This window comes from Henckelia pumila, chromosome 3 (genome assembly GCF_033568475.1).
Source record: "Henckelia pumila isolate YLH828 chromosome 3, ASM3356847v2, whole genome shotgun sequence".
NCBI classification, from domain to species: Eukaryota; Viridiplantae; Streptophyta; class Magnoliopsida; order Lamiales; family Gesneriaceae; genus Henckelia; species Henckelia pumila.
Window position 1 is genome coordinate 201,986,547 of NC_133122.1, and position 22,214 is coordinate 202,008,760.

The window sequence follows — 22,214 nt, forward strand, 5'->3', positions numbered from 1 at the left end:
GAAATGATTACCTTTAGCTCGATAAGTCCATCCTGAAGTTCTCAAATGCTCATGAACTTTAGAAATAGTTAAAGATGTCAACATCTTAGTATGAACTTTTCTGCTCAAAGCATCTGCAACTTGATTCACATTTCCTGGCTGGTATTGAATATCACAGTCAAAATCCTTAAGTAATTCCAACCATCGACGTTGTCTCATATTCAAATCAGACTGTGTGAATAAATATTTCAGACTCTTATGATCGGAATAAATCACAAACTGTTCACCGTACAGATAATGACGCCATATTTTCAATGCATGCACAATGGCAGCCAAATTTAAATCATGAACTGGATAACGAGTCTCATGTGATTTCAATTGACGAGATGCATACGCAATCACGCGTCCATTTTGCATCAAAACACAACCCAGTCCATTCAAAGAAGCATTGTTGGAAAACAGGGCTCTCAGATCAATCACGATTGATACCCGGTGCAGCGGAAGTTTAAAAATTTTATTATGGAACAATTCCATAGTGTGAGTATCAACCGTTTAACGATTAAATTATAAGTGTGTGTAAAATTAAATAACTATTATTAAATTTTACCTTCAATCTCGAAGCGAGATTATTGGACACCACACAGATTTCTCTGCGCTTCTTGTATCTCCCTGGAACTGATGAACTCCTTCTATCAGGTCCACGAATAGAGGTTTAAATCCCTCTGACAGATTGCACTAGAAAATCTGTCAGAAGTTTTCTGCGAAGAGATTAAACGAATCTGATTCGTTATTCCTGACTGCAATTAAAAATCACAGACCGGAATTTCTCAGACAGAGGGGGAGGGTTCGGCCGATTTCTTTTGAGAGGAGGCTAGGGTTTCGAAAATCCTGTCTCAAAAATTATGACCTGTTGTGTGTAATTTCTGTACTGCAATAACTTATTTATAATGCAGGCCACTAACACCTTAGGGCCCATTAGTCATAAGCTAGGGCCCGACAAGCAAAGCCCGCACGTTCAGAAATTAATATAAAATTCATCGTGACTCCGATCGATGAACCAATTTCACCAATGTGCACAGAAACCATTTCTGCACATTTTAAAGTCAAAATAAATTTTCCTGAATCCGAATTCAGTGGTTTCCAAAAATGTCCATCCCTATGTCATTTTAGGAAATCCTACTCCCTTACTCTTATTTAAGAAGTCCAACTCCTTAGTTCATTAAATTTAACTCTTTAAATTTAACTATCTCAACGGGGATTAAAACTCCATTACACTGTGTGACCCTCAATGGTTCAGGGATACAGCTAGCCGTGGGCTCACAACTCCTTGTGACTCGGAACAACACTTTCCGACTTGCCCAACGAATCAAGGTAAAGCGCCTAGCAACATCGCCCCATGATTCCCTAGGTATCACTGATAGTGCCTACAAGAACCAGTAGATTTTGGTTAGCGTACAGTACGGTCCCTTCATCCATATATCCCGATCGAATCAACAACCATTGGTATATCGAGAGTCGCTCAAGATTCGATAACTATGCAATACATCTTGAAGATCAAATTAGTGACATCGCATGTGCTACTAAGAAACCATTTCTTAAATCACATCAAGTACTCTGGCCAGAGATTTGTCACACTAATATCTCCTCAGATCGCATAGGATATCCACACTCGCAAGTATGTGGTGAATCCTTGACAACAATGCATTGACTCCTATATGTGTCGTAACTGTACCCAATCTCGACACCTGATGACCCCCATAGAGTCGGTAAACGAGTCAAAGCACAGCACTAGCATATAGAGTCTCCATGATGTTTCAAGTCGTAAGGACTAATGGTGTACAACCAAAAACGCGGACTTAATCCACTCGATAAGTGATAACCACTTGGAAAGTCCGGATAGGGTAGTTCGATTATTCATCCTATGAATATCCATTTGCATGCTTCGAACATCTCCATGTTTCCTACCAATGAAACGTGGTACTCCGCATCGCAAATGCTAGTCTCAAACTCGAGCGATCCTTATCCTTATTATCGGACGGCTCAATCGACTAGGAACGGTTTTAGAATATACAGTGACTATAAGATGTATTTCATGATAGACATCCCCATGTTCTACCACATCTTACATACACTATGGTATATTCAAGGTCTTTATCAAAACAACAATAGTATATCACAATATAACAATATGAAGTAATATAAAGTCATTGCCATTAATAAAAGTGTAAATAATATTAAACAAAAGATTGTTTATACAAAGAGTCATCAAAGCCCATAGCCACACAGTTGGCTCACTGGGCACCCACTCTTACAAGCATCTGTACAGACAACAAATCCACCTGAGCCTGAAGGTAATGCTAGTACTGGAGCCGTAGTCAATTTCTCTTTCAAAGTCTGAAAACTAGCTTCACATTCCTCAGTCCACACAAAACGTCGATCTTTTTGCGTCAATATAGTCATAGGCCTAGCTATTTCAGAAAATCCCTTGATGAAACGCCTATAATATCCAGCCAAACCCAAAAAAATACGAATCTCAGAGATATTGGTTGGTCGAGACCAATTAAGAACAGCTTCAATTTTACTAGGATCGACAGATACCCCATGTGCTGATATCACATGTCCTAGAAATAATACTCTGTCCAGCCAAAATTCACACTTCGAAAACTTAGAATATAATTGTGATGTTCTGAGTGTCTGAAGAACTTATGTTAAATGTTCTTTATGCTCCTTCCTTGACTTAGAATAAATCAAAATGTCATCAATGAAAACGATAACAAATCGATCTATAAACTCCCGAAACACACGATTCATTAAATCCATAAAAACCGCTGGAGCATTAGTCAACCCAAAAGGCACAACTAAGAATTCATAATGTCCGTAACGCGTTCGAAATGCTGTCTTGGAAACATCTTCCTCTCGAACTCGAAGTTGATGATATCCGGAACGAAGATCAATTTTAGAATATACAGATGTACCCTGCAACTGATCAAACAAGTCATCAATTCGTGGCAAAGGATACTTATTCTTCACAGTAGCCTGATTCAATTGCCGATAATCGATGCACATTCTCATCGTTCCGTCTTTCTTCTTCACAAACAAAACTGGAGCACCCCAAGGTGATACACTTGGTCTAATATAACCTTTTTCCAGCAAATCTTGCAATTGCGTCTTGAGTTCTTTCAATTCTGCTGGAGCTAATCGATATGGAGCTCGGAAAATAGGACTTGTCCCTGGCATTAATTCAATGCTAAGATCTATTTCCCTTTGAGGCGGAAAACCCGAAATCGCATCAGGAAATACATCAGGAAAATCCTTAACGACAGGAATATCTGAAACTTTCAATTTCTCTTCCTTCGTCGCATCAATAGCATAAATCATAAATCCTTCATTTCCTATCGACAATAATCTAAACATTTCCATTGCCGATACTAATGGAATGAGAGATTGTGAATCACTACCATAAAAATTCCACTTATTGCCATAATACGGTCTAAATCTCACAATGCCATGGAAACAATCAACCGTAGCTCTATAATTCATCAGTGTATCCATACCCAAGATACAGTCAAAATCAGACATAGCTAGTTTGATTAGATTGGTTATCATGATTTTATCCTCAAATCTAATCACACAATTCAAAACTATCTCATTAGACATCAAGAAAACACCAGCAGGAGTAGCAACAGACACAGTATCCAATAACGGGGTAAAAGAAATCTCATGCTCATCAGCAAATGTAACAGATAAAAATGAATGAGATGCTCCTGTGTCTATCAAGATACGTGCAGGATACTCAAAAATATAACAAATACCTGCAATAACTCCCCCAGGTGCATCTTGTGCCTGATCCTGAGTCATAGCATGGACTTGAGCCTGCTGTGGACCTGGAAAACGCTGCTGACTCTGAGGAGATGGATACCTAGGCTGCTGAGTGGACTGTACTGGAATATAAGGCTGTGTAGGAGCAAACTGTGGTACAGGAGCATATGGTCTGAATGATGGTCGTCCAGAAAACTGGCCAAACTGTTGTGGCTGAAATTGCTGTCTTCCAGCATTTGGACATACTCGAGATGAATGTCCAGCCTGCCCACAAGTATAACAAGTTCCTGGAAATCCTGTACAATGTGCACTCAAATGATTACCACCACATCTGTCACAGTACACTCTCCCAGACGATCCAACTGAACTTCCACCACGACTACCACTGGAACTGGAGGAACTAGACTGTGGTTTCTTTTTAAATGGCTTCCCTCTAGCTTTAAACCAATGCCTTTTCGCTTGCTGAGAAGATTGCGTAGGCTGATATGAAGGTAAACCCATTGGTGTCTGTGAACTACTTCCAGCTCCTTGAGGACTAGCTGCTGGGATTGATTGTGGTTCACCCCTGAGTAGACTTGCTTCAATTTTCTTGGCCTTTTCTACTGCTTTCATATAAGTAGATAGAGTTCCAGTAGTTACCAACGTATGGATCGTTCGTGTAAGCCCCTTCAAAAAATGTGAAAGCTTTGATCGATCATTCTTTGCAACATGTAGGACATAAGGCAAAAGAGCAGAAAACTGAGAAGCATAGTCAGCAACAGATTTATTGCCTTGCACCAACAGATTAAATTCATCTTCTTTAGCAGAATAGTATGATGGTGGTGCATATTCTTGTGCAAACTGCTTACAAAATACTTCCCATGTGATCTTTTCACCAGAATCAGAAAGTGTTTCTGCTATCGTTTCCCACCACAGTTGCGCTCGGTCTTTCAGCTGAAAAGGAACTAACTTCAGTCGAATGTCATCAGGATATTCTAATCCATTAAACATATTGTTGAGACTTTTCAACCAACTAGCAGCTTTCTCACTTCCTTCATTGCCAAAGAATTTTTGCGGACGCAACTCCTGAAATTGAGAAATTATTAATCGTATTCCTCCCATTTTCTCAGTCAATTGGGCTACTGGATCAGCCTCAGCCTGAATCGCTTTTCCTTTGTCAGGATTTACCCGTGGCTGTTGTTCCACCTCTAATACCACATCTCTCGGAGGCTGAACGGCTGGTCGACCACGTCTTCCCCTGACAATATCATCAAGATTTCTAACATTTTCCGCTGCAGACTCTTCTACAACTTCCTTTCCTTTTCTACCTCTTCCTCCCGGTGCCATTCTACAAGACACAAGGATTTAAACATAGGCAGAAATATCTTAACAAACAGAAAACTATGATAGAAACTCAGAGTTCTAATATGAATTCATAAACGAAGTTCTAAAGCCAAGAACTACTGGTTCTAACAAATACGTTCAAAAATAAACACCACAAGTAAGTCACGTAAGAACAAGTAGTCACACACATACGCAACCATTTTGTTAGTGTCTAAACTCGAGTGTCCTAGACTCTAGTTCGAGCATATCCCAGTATACGCTCTGATACCAAATGAAAGGGCCCGTGTCCTGATTTAATATTTAATGATGAAACAACCAGGATTAATTAATGTAAACATCGAAAACGAGTTAAAAATTTACGTTTGGGCCTACAGAAATTTCGGCATGACCTATTCGTAAATAGGACATCCCAAAAACCTGTACAACACAACCAGCAATATATACTCGAAAATAGAGTCACAACTCCAATTTACAAACCTATAGCCACACTGGCCAGGACTAAACACATGCAGAGCCGGCAAGGCTCGATCACACAAATAACAATTCAAAACAAGGTCCAAAACTATTTATACAGATACACATGGCATCACCCCGGCAAATATAAAACTCGCTAAACTGATATATATACATATATCTGGGAACTCGACTCCACGCTCGCCTCACTGGGTACCACTAGATGACGCTCCACCAGATGCGTCAAATCCCCCTGGATAACCTGCTATGGAATCACAAACAACCACAGCATAAAAAGAAAACAGGGGTCGAACCCCAGTACGACGAACTATAAAAATTACGACAAATATAACTGACATGAATAAAATCAAGTACAATGCAATGAAATGCAATATAATGCGTGACAGGTATCAATGAAATAAGGGATACCAAAAGGAGTCCAAATAATCGTATCACAATAAATTCAGTGGCCACCCATGCCAGGAACGCAGCAGACCTCGAATCATCACTGCTAATCCATACACGTAGCATCGGAGGGTGACAGGAGCGACCCGTACAGCCTCATGCTGTCATCAGGAGTGTCGTACGTAGCATCGAGAGCACGGTTGCTACCCGCTCGATCTCGTGCTAACTCAGGAGTGCACTAAATAATGTCACTCGCTCCATCGATGACTCAATACATCTCAAGAGATCAATATCAATAGCAATCAAAGGAGTCAAGGCTCAACGTGCTATGAAAAATTAGTAAAATGAGTGAATGCAATCATATAATCCACATAAGCACATAAAACACGTTAGCACTCATTACAAAATACTTAATATCATTACATGCCATTATAGGCGTCGTAATATAAACAGCTCATACGTACCTCAACCAATTCTTAATTTACCATAGAAATTATCCCAAATATTTCTCGGATATTCCAATCCCAAATTTTCAGAATCTGTAATTCCAGAAAAATTGCTCATAAATCCTAAAATTCATATTTAATATTAAAACATCCTATTAATGACCAAATATCGAATATACGACTCTAAAAGTCGAATTACCTAAATATAAATAATCTGAAATTTTGAAATAATGCTAGAATAATTTCTGAAAAATAGCCAATACCTCCAATCGAGTCCGATATAATACCTACAACCAATAATAAATCAAATATTAATTATCGGAAGTCGATTGAATCAAAATTCCCAAAATTCGAAACACTAATCTTGAAATCTACCTCAAATATTTGAATTAGAGGTCTAATCAACCGAAACAACAACCCTCTACACTCCGGCGGCGATCGGCGACGACGATCGGCGACGGCGGCTGGTGCGACGGGTTTTCGGAAATCTCATTAAAAATATGAAATATAGGTACCAAAAGATAGCTCTCGTCGAGAGGATTCCAGAACTATATTTACTTTTGAAATCCGGCCAAAAACGAAGGAGATATGGAGATTTGAAGCGATAGGAAAATTTGAAGAAAAGAAACAAAAGAAATGAAGAAGAAGACGCGATGCAGGCAGATGGAGGAGAGAGAAACAGTCTGAATATATATATTCATATCTATTTAATTAGATATGTATTGCTTTAATGTGTGTCTTATTTTATTCATTCGGGATTCAAACTTGACCCGGTTCGAGTTATTTCAACTCCTGTGTGCTCTATTAATAACATATTCATTTTAATATCGTCTATAAACCGATATTTATAAATACATATTTTTAACACACAAATTAATTAATATATTAATATCGGGTCCTTACAATTTTCATGGCATTGTAAAGAAGCAAAATGACTAAATTACAAAAAAAAATAAAGTTGGCAGATTAAAATTAAAATATGACAATATAGATGACCAAAATTCCAAAGAAACAAACATATGAGCTCAAAAATAATTTTTTTGCTCTTTTAATAGTATAATGTAGTGATCTTTTTTTGTTAAATATATATACATATATATATATATATAGAAATTTGATATGGTGAGCAACCATTATATATATATATATATATATATATTACATTATCGTGTAGTTATATATCATTTATCACATTAAATTCAAGTCCACTCCAACTCAAATTTTGAATCCGTCGTCACTGTTACATAACTCAAAGATTATCTTAATTAGGTTGAAAAATATGAGATTTTGAGCCAAGATTTGAACTTCTTCTCAATCATTCTCTGGATTAAAATAATAAATATACTATATAAATCTGACAATTTATTATTTATTATATTCATAGGTGTACCCTACATATATATTCTTCGAACCATGCATGCTTTTATGGAGTTGTAGGGTTTCAGATATTTTTAATCTTTCGTACGCATTTGCAGCGCCATAACATATATTTTATTTATCTAGTACTTTATCTTTATGGACAGAGCTAGCTAGCAGGAAATTTGATATTTTGCAAATAACAAGATTTTATTTTTATTTTTATTAAAATAAATAAGTTATATATGAATTAATTTTGTTCTTTCCATTTGACGAACAAAATTGGGCCAAGAACATTACTTGGACTTTAAGCTTTACCAAAATCAAACTTTGAAGCCCAGCCCATGTTTGACTAACATTCGCTCTTTTCTTTTCTTGTGGGAAAAGATTTCTGGGTTCTTATCGCAATCTCCTTTCGCCATTTCTGAAATTCTTTCGCAGCAGCAAAACAAAGTGAGAAGGGAATATTTGTCAAATGGATTCGGCGAAGGTGATACCATTCGAAGGCCAGAGAGACGACCCGCTACGCTATGGAATCCATGGCGTCAAGAGCGATATTATCGAGCCTCACCCCCTCCAATCTGCCTATCGATCTGTAAATTTTTACCCGATTTTCACTCTATACATTTATTGTCACTTTTCATTGTTCAGTTTTTGTTTTGGCATTGATGAATAGGCGAAGTTGAAGCAAGAAGACATGAAGAAGAGAATTTTATGCAATACTTACGGTGCGGCGTTTCCGATGAAGATGGAACTCGATCGCCAAATTCTATCCAAGTTTGTGCTTTCTTCTCTCTTACTTCCCCCCGGATTTTTTTCTGTTGATTTATTTTCTACTGTTCGTGATTTGCGGAAATTAGGGTTTTTAGGTCGTTGCCGTTGTATTGAAGTGAATTGTAGCTGCCTTCTTTTTGAATTTTTTTTTTCTTGAGCTTGGTTTTAAAAATATAACCTTTAAATTGGTTATTAGACTTGAGATATTGTGGTGATCGGTATCTGAGTTCTTGAAGCCAGGAGTCAGGGGTCTGGAAAGAGGAGTTGAACTCCATTTTACTGAACCTTTATATGATTCATTTTAATTTTAATCTTGTCTATTAGGAGGTGAGCTGTTTGATAAGTGTTAGCAGTAAATAATATTGCGCTCAAATTTCTGGGCTTGATTCTCAACTGTGTAATTCCTTCATCAATTCCAGATTTCAAAGGCCTCCTGGAGCTATACCATCTTCCTTTTTGGGTCTAGAGGCCATTGACGGAAGTTTGGAAGCTTTTGGTTTTGAAGACTACCTCAATGGTATTGCAGTACTGTTAAATGCAAAATGCTACTGCTTGATTGTTCTAATCTGTTTTTTATTTTCTCTTTAATTCAAATTAGTGGATGTAATGTCACTCGGGGATGTGGCTCTTTGTTGTCTGAACAGTGTGATCAATGTTCATTTCTTGAATATCAAATAGCATGTTTTCACAAAATTTGTGAGATAAATGATTGAAACTTGTACTAAATGGCAAATACCCAAAGCTATTTTCCATCATTTGATATAATAGCTCAAGTGCTATGGATTCTATTTGGCTTAATCTTGATTAAGGTGTAAGAAAGCCTGTTGTTAAGGTGAGGCTAATCCACACTCAGTGTTCTTGTACTTCAAAATTTTAAAAATATACAGGTCATCCCCACGTCCCCCCTCAACACCCACCCCACCTCCCCAACAAAAAAAAACCTCCGGTCACTTGGTAGTTTTTCTCTGTAAAAATTAAAGAATGCTTGTTTTGGATATTAAATATTTATCTAATCAATGATTATTTAGGATAGGATATTATTTGCAATTTATTTAACTTTAAACGTCATCGGATTAGGTTATATTCGTTAATATAGGGATTCTGTTGGTTAGGATTTATATATATTTATAATGTATCGGCTCTTTATTCATTGAATATAATCAGAATAATTCCTCCCATGCTTTTCATCCTTATTAAGCGACAACTTCTTGTTTAAATGGTTTTTATGTATGCGAAATATCCTGTTATGATTTAGTGTTGCCTCTGAAATAATATTTTTGCCTTCAATAATTTAAATCTAGCATGGTAATGAGCAAGTTTTCTTTGTATAATTTATGAACTTTTCTAACTATTAGTTTAGTAGTTCTTGGTGAAGGTTGAAGGAAGTGGTCGGAGAATTGCCAATATCTGAATAATGTTGTGTGGTATAAAGAATTTTGGAATGTGCTGCCTTTTGACTGGGACTAGGCCAGATGGATTTGGTGGTGAATCATAACACAAAAGGAATTGGCAGTCAGTCAGAAGGATGTTAGTCATAGGAATAAGCTATTAGGATGGTCGTGTATCATATTCTTGGTTGGCAATTGATCAGTGCAGAGTTCCATTTATATAAAATTTCAATCAAAGCCTCTACTGGCTTTTTTCTGTTGTGGTAGGGTGTATATATGAGGAGATATTGACTCTGAAACAAGTTACATGTGATGTGATAACTATTTTGTGTTTGTTTTTGAACTCCTGTCATTAAATGTTGGAGATTGTGATATGCATGGACCATGGTTAATTTTCCTGTGCTTTCCCGAACTGTAACCCTTTTCTCTTTGCTTTCAGATCCAAAGGATTCTGAGTCATTCCGCACTACTGATATGCATCATGGAATGGAAGTGCGACTTGGGCTGTCAAAAGGACCACCATGCCCCAGTTTCATGTGAATCATCTGGGGACGAATATTTTAGGCATCTATTCAAGTATGGCCGATGTTTAAGATGTTTACGTTTTATGTAATACAGTTATGATCTGTTATCATGCTGCGCCTGTTTCTGGTGAAACGCGATGCAATTTCTTGGACTATATTGCTACTCTTGTATTCCCCAAATGCCAAAGTCGAGTTTTCTTAATTGTTCCTTTTTTTTCCTACTCTTTCGTTCAAATCTACTCTTTTCAATCGAATTTGCAGGATTAGCTTTTCTTTATTCTTTTGGGTGATATACTGATATTGCCTTATATGTCGGAGACAAGCTTCTAAAACAGTAAAACACGCCATAAGTTTCAAGGCCGCGTTTCAACCTATATAAATTTAAGCGGGTTTAGTATTGGATTAGATTGGTTGATCATGAAAAAAATCCTTACTTTGTACTATAATTTTAGGTATATCAAAATAAGCTATCAATATATATATATATATATATATATATATATATATATATATATATATTTTTTTTCAAGAATATATATATATATATATATTCTTGAAAAACTATCAATATTTTAAAAAACACGTAAACATGTGAAATTTAAAAATAAATGTACGAGTCTAGAATTTTTTTTTATTTTTTAAAAGTAATTAGGCCTAGTCACGGTCTGGGTTCAGGTCGGACCTGTCGGGTCCTTGTGACAAAACTCGGACCCTTAACAGGCCCATTAGTAGCTGGTTACGGTCTGGGTCACGGAACCGGCGGTTCGGGTCACCATTGGTTTCGAATCCGGGCCGACCCTTAGATTTTTTAAAAAAAAATTTGTCAAATCCATGCCGCGTGGATTATCCAGGGACTTGATGATTTCTTCTTGGGACACGGCGTACCCTCGCATGGGTGCCTCAAATTTTTTACCTCAACTTTTTTTAAATACAACTTATATTAAAAAATCTATTAAATATTTCATTATCTCAATAAAAATATATTATATTTATTAAATAAAAAATATATTAAATTTCAACAACTTATATTAAAAACTCTATCAAATATTTCATTATCTCAATAAAAATCTATTACATTTATTCGATAAAAATAATATTACATTTCAACTTTCAATACCTTATATTAAAAATCTATTACATTTTATTATATTCAATCACATTCACTCGTATTTTCTCCCGTCGTAGTTTCGGATGTTCCCTCGGTTTCTTCTTGGTCTTTTTCATCCTTTTTAATATGTTGTGTTCGGCTAGAACCAATCATTTGAGCAAACATTGAGTTTCCAAATTTTTCGGCCTGAAGCTAGAACGTCTCTCGTCCAATGTATTTCTTCAAATACTAAAAACTTGCTCTACCGCAACTGTTAAGACCGAGCAAGCTAGAATTTCGTCCAATAAATTTGTGTTTTTTGCTACCACCATCGCAGTATGTTGAAAGTTTTCTCATTTGTTCACTAAAATTAAAAAAGTGGTAAAATAATTCTCAAGTTTCTGATTGGAACTTTAGGATCCTCGTGGACGATTCGTTCACTTTCTTAATAAAATTTGTGCTTTAGTGAGTTTAGAATTAATATTACCAGTTGCAGTAGATTGTGTTTCATGTAGGGGTGACAAATATTTCCGAAATCCTGACGCTTCCCGAATTCCATCTCATTCCTGATAGCTGTGTTTTATTTGCATTTTTTGATGTCGTTTTACTGTTGTTTTGTATGCATTCATGTGTCAATGTTTAGGTTTTTATTCAAGTTTTGCTCATATTTCATGCATCATATCTACATAATATTCTCCTAGGTCTTTTGTGTAGGAAATGACAATTTAAGGAAAAGATGGATCTGAAATGTTCCCGCTCGAGCTGCATGTTTTGACCGATCGAGCGAGAGATGTATGAAATGCTGGACAGAAGTTTAACCGCTCGAGCGGAGATATTTTACCGATCGAGCGAGAAAGGAAAATGATGCGGACCAGAGAAACTTTTGCTCGAGCGGGAGATTTTCACCCATCGAGCGCGATGGAAAGTCGAGAAATTATATTTCAAAAAGAAAACTTTCTTGAGAAGGACTCTAGTCTTTAAATAGATTCTAGCACTCAAATTTAGGGATCTTTTTATCATCTTTGGAGACGGCAGAACATGGAAGAACACTCTTGGCGGCTAAGTTTTTCATCTTTATTCTTAGATTTATTTTATTTTCTTCAATTTTTCTCTAGAGATTTTCATGAATTTTAGTGGCTAAGTTTTAATTCTTGGTTGAGGAAGACGAATCCTTGAAGTTTATTTATCTCGTGAGATTTTGATTTTTATTGTTTAATCTTTATTTGAGTATCAAAAGTTGTTTGAGATTTATCATATGCTTGTGTATTTGATTATTGGCTTGATCACCTAATAGTTTTCTCATACAATCTAAAGCTTAATTAGATATCAAATCCATAATTGTTTGATCCATCTAATTAAATACAACCGCTTGTGTTTGTGTTGTCTAGATTCATCAATTTCACTAGTTTGAATGCTACCTTGAATTTAAATCTTAATCGCTTGTATTTGGGTTAATTCATTGGTAATGGTTAAATTAGAAATCTTGTGTCTAATTAACTAAGATTGAGGTGAGATAGAAATTTAATTTTTAATGATGAATATTCAATGGGGATTAATTAATTTAGAGAATCGATTACCGAGTGAATAACTTCAAAGGCGTAGTCGACTGATACCGAAGCTTGTTTTACTTGATTGTTCCGCTGTAATTTCAATCTTGCATGCTAGTTGATAAAATTTATTTTATCTGCTTTTAATTTTAGTTAGTTAATTCCAAAATTTAAAAACCCACTTTTATTTATTTTTAGTATTCTTAAGAACACAAATAATTTCACTTTCTTCGTGAAAACGATCCATATTCTCTCTACTACACATTTAATTGATTGAGTTGAGTTGGGTAATTTAGGCGCGATACGACTAAGCGATACCAATTCCAGTCCAGAAAAATCCCTATCCGATATTTTTCCGAACCGAATTTTCGGGATTTTTTCCATTCCGATTGATATCGGAAGAGGGATCGGGAATAAAACCTTATCCCGATGGGATTCCCGACCCGCCCAGAAATAATATTATAATATATTTTATTAATAATTTTATTAATATATTAAGCTAAATATTATTGTGTTTCAACTCATATAACAATTAATTGTGGACTTAATTCACATAATTGTTTATCGTTGAAACGATCGAATAATATATGAACGAAATAACCTTTTATTTTTGTGTATTATTTAAAATATTAAATTAATACTTAATTAATTCATATTTATATTTATCTAATTAGATGATAGCTTGCTAGATTCCTGAAGGAACAAAATTAACTTTGATTACTGACATTCTCTTTTATTTTGGCTTCAAATTTTTTTTTTGAGATCTTGTAATGTCCCCACTACTCGGCTTTCTCTCCTTATATTTTTTCGCAATTTTTTCTTCGCTTTGGAGCATTTGAATGGGAGAAACTCGAATATGATACTCAAGGGGTGCTTTTGATATTTGTGATGTATTAAGGAGTTGTTTGAGATTCTTCATAGATTTTTTTTTAAAAAAAATATTTTTCGAGATTACCCTCTCCTTACCCGACTAGATCCCGATAATTCGGGTCCCGACACTTTTCGGGTGCGGGATCGGGAGGAAAAAATCTTAATTCTTATTGAGACGGAAATCGGGTAAGGGGGTTACGGGACGGGTCCCGACCCGATCCCACCCCTAGTTACATGTGATGCAATTTGGCCACCATATTTGATGTTATATTCATTATAAATATTATATAAATGAGTTTTAATATTAAACAAAATCAATGAGATATTAGTAATCGTTTCCGTAATAGATTCTAAAGATTCATAATATAATGCTAACATATCTTGTAAACTATCTAATTTAAGTCAAGGATCTTAAACAAAGGCACATAAAAAAATTTCAGGAATGTGCAAAAAATATTTTTCTCATTATCCTTTTCATGAAATGAATGCATTGAGAAAAAAAACACTATCATTAGATTTAATGTAGCGACCCGTCCCGAAATCACTAAGTAACCAAAGCTTAAGCATACAATTAAACTTAAATAACAAAATCAGAGAAAAACTGCGGAAACTTAAATCGAAATACTAACCCGACAGAATACAATCGATAAATAACTTAAACCCAAAATAAAATAATACAACTCAATCGAAAATTCAATACAAAAGGGTCAAGCCTAACTAAGAACCGCTGACACCAACTGAGTTCCCAACTCTCCGGTTGCAACTACTCACTGGTCCCCAAACCTGAGAAATTTGCAACTGCCCCATCAAATGGGGTGTCCGAATAAAATATACGGACGTAAGCCAATAATGCTCAGCACAAAAGTATGAGTATACACATGCTATGAATGCAAATACAAATGCATATGAATGAATACCGAGAACCTATCATCGATAGAACACTGCTCAGTCAAAGGCGTCATGGTATGTAGCATGTTGGATCGTCGCATCAAGAGTTGACTCTGATAATATAGAACCTACCTCCTCCACTAGAATGCATCTACGGATAATACCATCTGCACAAATCTTAAAAAGCAAAGGATCTTCCCATAAAAATACTTAAAATCAGAGAAAAAATTCTTTTTCTGTTGGTAAGTCATATGCGGGGAAGAAACTTACTTGATAGATAATTGACAATATTTGCATACCTTGGAAAATTATTTACATCAAATAGCTGCTCATTTGGAAATTCATCGTGTATTACCTGCGTTCCGACTCCTTGATTCTCCAGAAGAAAGAGGTGATCCGCAACTTGATTCTTCGAGCCCTTCCTGTCAATAATTTCCAAGTCAAATTCTTGTAATAGTAATACCCAACGAATTAAACTGGGTTTAGAATCCTTTTTGTTCATCAAGTACTTCAGCGCAGAGTGGTCAGTATGGACAACGACTTTGCTTCCCAATAAATATGATCTGAACTTGTCCAACGCAAACACATCTGCAAGTAGTTCTTTTTCAGTGGTGGCATTGTTCAGCTGAGCGGCTGACAACGTGATGCTGGAATAGTAATCACATGAAGCAGTTTATCCCTTTTCTGCCCAAGGACGGCCCCCAACGCTGTGTCACTGGCATCACACATCAACTCAAATGGAAAACTCTAGTCTGGGGCTACAATTACTGGTGCGCTAGTCCACTTCTGCTTCAATATCTTAAACACCTGTAAACACTCAGCAGAAAAGTTAAAAGACACCTCTTTTATCAACAAATTAGTAAGGGGCTTAGCAATAGAAGAAAAATCCTTGATAAATCTCCTATAGAAACCCGCATTCCCTAGAAAACTTCTTATCCCTTTCAAGTTCGTGTGAGGTGGAAGTTTTTCAATTACCTCAATTTTCGCCATATCCACCTCCACCCATTTTTCTGACACCTTATGCCCTAGTAAAATCCCTTCTCGCACCATAAAATGACACTTTTACCAATTCAACACAAGATTACCGTCCTCGCACTTTTTCAAAACTTTTTTCAAGTTTCACCAACATTCATCAAAAGACGACGCAAACACAAAAAAATCATCCATGAAAACTTCAATAAACTGTTCTACCATGTTATGGAAAATAGCTATAATGCAACGCTGAAAAGTAGTAGGGCATTACACAAACCAAACGACATTCGTTTATATGCAAATGTACCATATGAACATGTAAAAGTAGTTTTGTGTTGGTCCTCGGGTGGTATGGGTATTTGCATATGACCTCAATAGCCGTATAAGAAACAGTAAAAAGCATGCCCTGATAATCTCTCAACCATCTTATCAATAAAGGGAAGGGGAAAGTGATCCTTACGGGTGGCATCATTCAGTTTTCTATAATCAATGCATACACGCCAGCCCGTAACAGTTCTTGTAGGAATTAATTCATTTTTCTCATTTTCAATAACAATTATTCATCCCTTTTTATTCACTACCTGAATTGGACTCACACATTCACTATCAGCAATAGGATATATAATACCTGCATCAAGTAGCTTGATCACCTCCTTTTTCACTACCTCTTGCATCGCTGGATTGAGGCGTCTCTGTGGTTGCGTAGATGTCTTGTGCTCTGCCTCCATTAGTATCTTGTGCATGCACATAGATGGACTAATTCCCTTAATGTCAGCAAGACTCCATCCTATAGCTTTAATGTTCTCTCTTATCACTCTCAACAGCTTCTCTTCCTCGCTCCCTGTCAAAGAAGAAGAACAAATTACTGGAAGTTTATAATTATTCAATAAATATAAATATTTTAAATAAGAAGTGAGTGGTTTAAGTTCGAGTGTAGGAGGCTCTTCAGCTGATGGCTTCAATGGCTTTAGGATATTCATAAGCTCTCCTATCCTGGAATTTATGGATCTTGCAAGCGGCTTCATTCCTCTAAATATCTCACGATCTCTTGGATTTCCTCACTTTCGTGTTCCTCATGCACCGTTTTTGTCAAAACAATTTCTAGTGGATCCACAGATAACTGTTCCTGCATAGAACACTCAACCAATTCTTCAGTAACATCAATTCTAAGCAATCAGAATTGTCCACATGATATCGAAGGCCATGAAACACATTAAAAATCACACTCTCATAATTCATACGCAAAATTAAATCCCCCTTATGCACATCAATCAAAGCTTTTCCAGTGGTAAAAAATGGTCTACCTAAAATAAGAGGTATCTCACGATCCTCTTCCATATCAAGCACAACAAAATCCACTATAAAAATAAATTTATCCACTTTAACTAAAACATCTTCCACAATCCCTCTAGGATATTTTATAGATCTATCAGCCAATTGTAGGGAGATGGTGGTTGGTCTAACTTCCCCAATTCCAAGTTTTTCAAAACATGAGTAAGACATAAGATTTATACATGCACCAAGATCACACAACAGCTTACTAAAGAATGATTTCCATATTGTGCAAGGAATTGAAAGACTAACAGGATCCTTAAGTTTTGGAGGGAGTTTATTTTGTAAAATAGCAGAACATTCCTCCGACAACTTCACAGTTTCAAAATCCACTAACTTCCTCTTGTTTGACAAAATCTCCTTCAAAAATTTTGCATAACTAGACATTTGAGCCAAAGCATCCGCAAATGGAATATTAATATGGAGCTTTTTAAAATTTCTAAAAGTTTGCAAATTGATTATCCGATTGCAGTTGCTTTGCTCGCTGTGGGAAGGGGAGTTTACTCAAATCAATACTATCATTATTATTTGGATTAGAAGACTTACCTTTCTTGCCCGTGGCGCCGACTCTGCAGGCTTTGGCTCGTCCTCCATATCTTTATCAGTCTTTGGTTCCATCGACTCCTCATCATCAACACTCTTTTCCTTTCCTTCCTCTTGCGATCTAGTAACCGCCAGAATAACATTGACGTCTCTTGAATTCTTCTCAGTATTGTTAGGCAACGATCTTGCTGGCCTAGCTGACAGTTGTGAGGCTATTTGGCTCATCCGCGTCTCCAGATTCTGTAACATTCCCTATTGATTCTGCAAGCAAGTCTCAGTACTCGCAACATACTTAATCATGATCTCTTTGAAGCTCGGCTTCTTCTCCACTGGTTTGGATGTGTTGGCAGTGGGATCTGCAGGTTTCCATGAGAAATTCGGGTGATTCTTCCAGCAAGGATTGTAGGTGTTGCTATAAGGATTGTATGTATGTCTCCCTTGATTTCCCATAAATTTTGCTGCATCAATTTCAAACACATTATGATCTTCAGGCGAATTCACTTGGACTTTATTTGCTAGATGATAAGAGTCTTTTTCCCGTGGTTTTTTGTTCATTTTCTTGGTGTTTTGCATTTTTTACATGTCATCTTGTTCGTATTTATCCAATTTTGTTTGCATTTAGTGTATTTTTGTGTGTTTTGTTCACTCCTATTGATCTATGGTTAATTTGGCAGGAAAATAAGAAAAATCCCTATTTTTGGGAATCATAAGGAGGTGCGCTCGATCTGCAAGATTTAGCAAACCGAGCGCAGGCATACTAAGGAGAGGCAAAAATTTGAAAGAAATTGGGTGCCCGAGCGGTAGATTATTACCGCTCGAGCGCGTGCTCGAGATGCAAGGCAGAAAGCTGGTGGAATTCCCAGCGCCCGAGCGGCTCTTTTCTACCGCTTGGACGCTCCCGCGTAATTATGGAAATTATTATTCCGGGAGTTTTATTTGAAAAGGACTCTGAGGGGAACTATATATAGGATATTTTCAGACGTTTCAAGGGTTGGATACAGAGAATATTGAGAGGAGGCTGCTGCTGAAAATTGAAGACTTATTCTTCTCGTTGGGAGTTTTTCTTCTTCATATTTTCTGATTTTTATGTTGAAAAACATTTTTAGGTTAAGTTTATGTTGAGTTGTAGTAGATAAACCTTTATTTTGTTGGAATTTAAGGGATCCGAACCCCGAAACATGTTTGTGTGATTGAATCTTTGGACGAATTGAGTTTGATTTATACTAGTATTTGATTTTATCATGGTTTATTATTCTATGTTGAGGAGTAGCTAACTTCAGCATAGATTCGTAAGTTGTGAATTGCTGTCGAGAGATAGATTCATGATTAGGACGAGTGATTAAATCCATGGACTTAAAATATGCATAGAAATATGATATTTAGTACATGTTGATAACCATAGACTACCAGGTTGAAAGTTATAGGAATTCAAAGAACGTCAAGAAATCAGTAATGATAAATAATTAAAGAGATTTAATTGTTTCATTAACTTGAATTAGATTGGCATAAACACGAGAGAGAGTGTCGATTATTCAGGAATTTCTGTCAAATCTATGTGTATTAAATTAAGATTCAATCGTCCAGCTCAATTAGGGGGAAGGTGAACCGAAATTCCAACAAAATCCTTTCATATTATATTTTCTCAATCTTTAAAAGTTGGGTTCATTATTTGCATTAATTCTAGTTATTTAAGTTGAGTTCATTAGTCACAAATTTTAGTTACAATCAATCATAAAACTTTCGTTACTTTGGGTAGAGAAATAAAATAATTGAGTTGTAGTAGCCCGTACCCAAAATCAGTGATTAAGGATTAATCAACGCTAATTAAATAGATTGGGTACCGGACGGATCGAAAGCTCCGATGCAGGATCGAAAGTTCCGATCGACATCGGAAGCTCCGATGGTATTACGTCAGGCATGATGTGTGGCAGGATCGGAAGCTCTGATCGCCCCTATCCAAAGTCAACCAGTGATATTTTGACACGTGGAAGATGAGGATCTTTGGAAGCTCCGATGGCAGGATCGGAGGTTCCGATCGATGTCTATAAATAGAAGGCCGAGGCTTCACTTTCATTTGCCAATTCCGAGAATCCCTCTCTATTCCAGGCATATTTGAGTAGTTTTAGTCTTCATAGGCTTGACCCGGGGGTTGGCGAGGCGTTCGATAGTCGTAGCGGAGTTGTGCTCAAGTTCTGGAGGCATCGACATCAAAGGGCTAACGACGGACGAACGTATAGCTTTTGCTTCCTATAAATATTTAGGAGTATGCAATAGCTTAGTTAAGGCTTTTAGAGCACTTTAATGATAGTAGTATCATTTGGCAGTGTAGAGCAGACTATAGGCGTGGACCTAGAGTTGGTAGAGCTTGCACTGATTTGAGGTACGAAAGTACTGTTCGAGATATCCTGACTGAGTATGCATGTATTATGTGACTGCATGGTTTATATGTCATTGATTTATGCTGCATTCATTTGCATACTGAGCTATCTCTTTCGAGATGTCTATTAGTAGGGTTGTACCCTATCCTGTTAGTGGATGGACTTTCATGGCTTTGGGTCCGGTAAATCCATTGGTATTTGGTATGGGAGCCACCTCCTGAAGCGACGGCACAACGTGCTACATACCAGGGCCCGGTCTGTCTCTGTTATATGATCCTTGACCTCGAGTTATAGGGAGTTCACTTTGCATGCATGTATACTCATACTCTCGTACTGATCATTTTATGCTCACGTCTCGTACTCTGTGTTTCTGGACACCCTATTCCATGGGGCAGGTTTGCGATTGGACGAGGCGGGTGGATCCAAGAGGGGCTAGGCAGTGGTTGGCCAGCTGGAGTTTCGCCTAGGTTTTAATCTGTTGTTATTGGATTGATACAACTATTCGATTGGGTTGTATTATTTTTGAGTATTTACAGATTCCTTGCCTTGGGATTGTATAATGTTTATGGTTTCCACAGTTTTATTCTGATATCCATTTAATTAAGTTAATTGCATGCCTAAGTTCTGTTTAGTAGGAGATCCAGGTAAGGGTCACTACATTTATGGTATCAGAGCATGCAAAGTATTCTTGGGATTTAGATTCTACATAAGATAACCGTTAGGTTAATTTTGTAGATGGCAGATCGTGACGACCAGAGTTCTCATGGCAGTATTGGTGGGCGTTGGGGTGATGCCGACAGGGAGCCTCGTCAGGAACGCCTCCATTGTCATCGATATGAGGACCATTTCAGTGTACGTCGATTCTTGTAGATGGGGCCTAAGCCCTTGGTTGGAGGTAAGTCTCCGGAGGATGCGGAGAACTGGTTAGACCGCATGGAGACGACTTTTCAGACTTTCCACTGCACCGAGGAGCAGAAGATGGAGACCCTGGGTTATCTTCTGGATGGACGTGCGTGCAGGTGGTGGAGGTTTACTTCTGCACCTTTTGTTGCGGCGAGAGGAGTGGCCACTTGGGCCGAGTTCCGCACAGCTTTCAGAAGCTATATTTTCCTCCTGCACTCCGTCAGTCGAAGGCGGGCGAGCTACTGAGTCTGCGACAGGGAGCCATGTCTATTGATGAGTATCAGCAGAAGTTCTTTGATCTGCTATCCTATTGCCCCGAGATTGCTGACAGCTCTGGGATGAAGTATAATATGTTACTTCAGGGCCTTAACCCTGAGATCCACGAGCATGTGGCGGTCGGCGATGACATTTCCTACGAGGGTTTGGTGAGCCGTTGTCACCAGGCGGAGGACAGCATTCGACGGAACAGGTCTTTCTCTCAGTCGAGACCTGCAAGTTCTTTGGGTCCCCGTGCCCAATCTTTCAAGAAGTCTGGATCTACTTCTTCTTCCTCTGGCTCTGCTGGTGTTGTCCGTTTCGGAAAGAAGGACAAGTGTGATCACTGTGGGAAGAACCATCCATCCGACAAGTGCCGTAGAGTTTCTGGAGCTTGTTTTCGTTGTGGAGATACTGGTAATATCCGGAGGGATTGTCCACTATCTGGGGGAGGCGGTTCTGGTTCAGGTTCAGGATCTGGTTCTTAGGCCACCGTTCAGCAGAGGTCGCAGGGACAACCTGCTGGGAGTTCTCATTTGAGGTCACGAGCTTCTGGCCAGGTGTTTTCCCTGAGACATGATCAGGCAGTGGAGGAGAATGAGAAAGTCATCGCAGGTACATTTATGCTTTATGGTATACCTGCTCTTGTACTTATTGACACTGGTGCATCTCATTCCTTCATTTCTGCACGTTTTCTTAAGAAGCATAAGTTACCATGCATTGCACTAGACGTAGTGATGTCTGTTTCTACTCCGACGGGCCAATATGCTTTGGCTAAGCGTCTAGTAATGGGTTGCCCTTTAGAGTTCGAGGGGAACATTATGTTAGCGAATCTCATGGTTCTTGCGATGGACGACTTTGATTGCATTCTGGGAATAGATATGTTGACTACCTATCGAGCTTCAGTGGACTGCTAGCAGAGATTAGTACGCTTTCATCCGGAGGGAAGTGATAGCTGGTTTTTCTATGGAG

The 22,214-nt window shown here is 37.5% G+C and overlaps 1 protein-coding gene and 1 long non-coding RNA gene across 3 annotated transcripts; one reads left to right on the forward strand and one right to left on the reverse strand.

Moving 5' to 3' along the window:
• Positions 1–5,720: 5,720 nt before the first annotated feature.
• LOC140893447 (uncharacterized) lies at positions 5,721–6,866 on the reverse strand. 2 transcript variants are annotated; one of them, XR_012153146.1, is made up of 3 exons: positions 6,801–6,866; positions 6,689–6,712; positions 5,721–6,518 (listed from the first exon to the last, which is right to left on the reverse strand). It is a non-coding gene; the product is annotated as an uncharacterized lncRNA (long non-coding RNA). The 2 variants fall into 2 exon arrangements; XR_012153147.1 differs by having other exon boundaries at positions 6,625–6,712.
• Positions 6,867–8,174: 1,308 nt separating this feature from the next.
• LOC140892088 (cyclin-B1-2-like) lies at positions 8,175–10,688 on the forward strand. The gene is made up of 4 exons (XM_073300832.1): positions 8,175–8,376; positions 8,458–8,558; positions 8,975–9,072; positions 10,383–10,688. Exons 1-4 carry the CDS (start codon positions 8,257–8,259, stop codon positions 10,481–10,483), a joined length of 420 nt encoding a protein of 139 aa, XP_073156933.1. The 5' UTR covers positions 8,175–8,256; the 3' UTR covers positions 10,484–10,688.
• The last annotated feature ends 11,526 nt before the right edge of the window (positions 10,689–22,214 follow it).

Excerpts from the sequence above, each read along its gene's own strand:
- LOC140892088 (XM_073300832.1), top strand. The coding sequence starts at position 8,257 with ATGGATTCGGCGAAGGTGATACCATTCGAAGGCCAGAGAGACGACCCG. Across the intron at positions 8,377-8,457 it reads TCCAATCTGCCTATCGATCT|GCGAAGTTGAAGCAAGAAGA; the intron begins GTAAATTTTTAC and ends ATTGATGAATAG. Across the intron at positions 9,073-10,382 it reads TTTTGAAGACTACCTCAATG|ATCCAAAGGATTCTGAGTCA; the intron begins GTATTGCAGTAC and ends CTTTGCTTTCAG.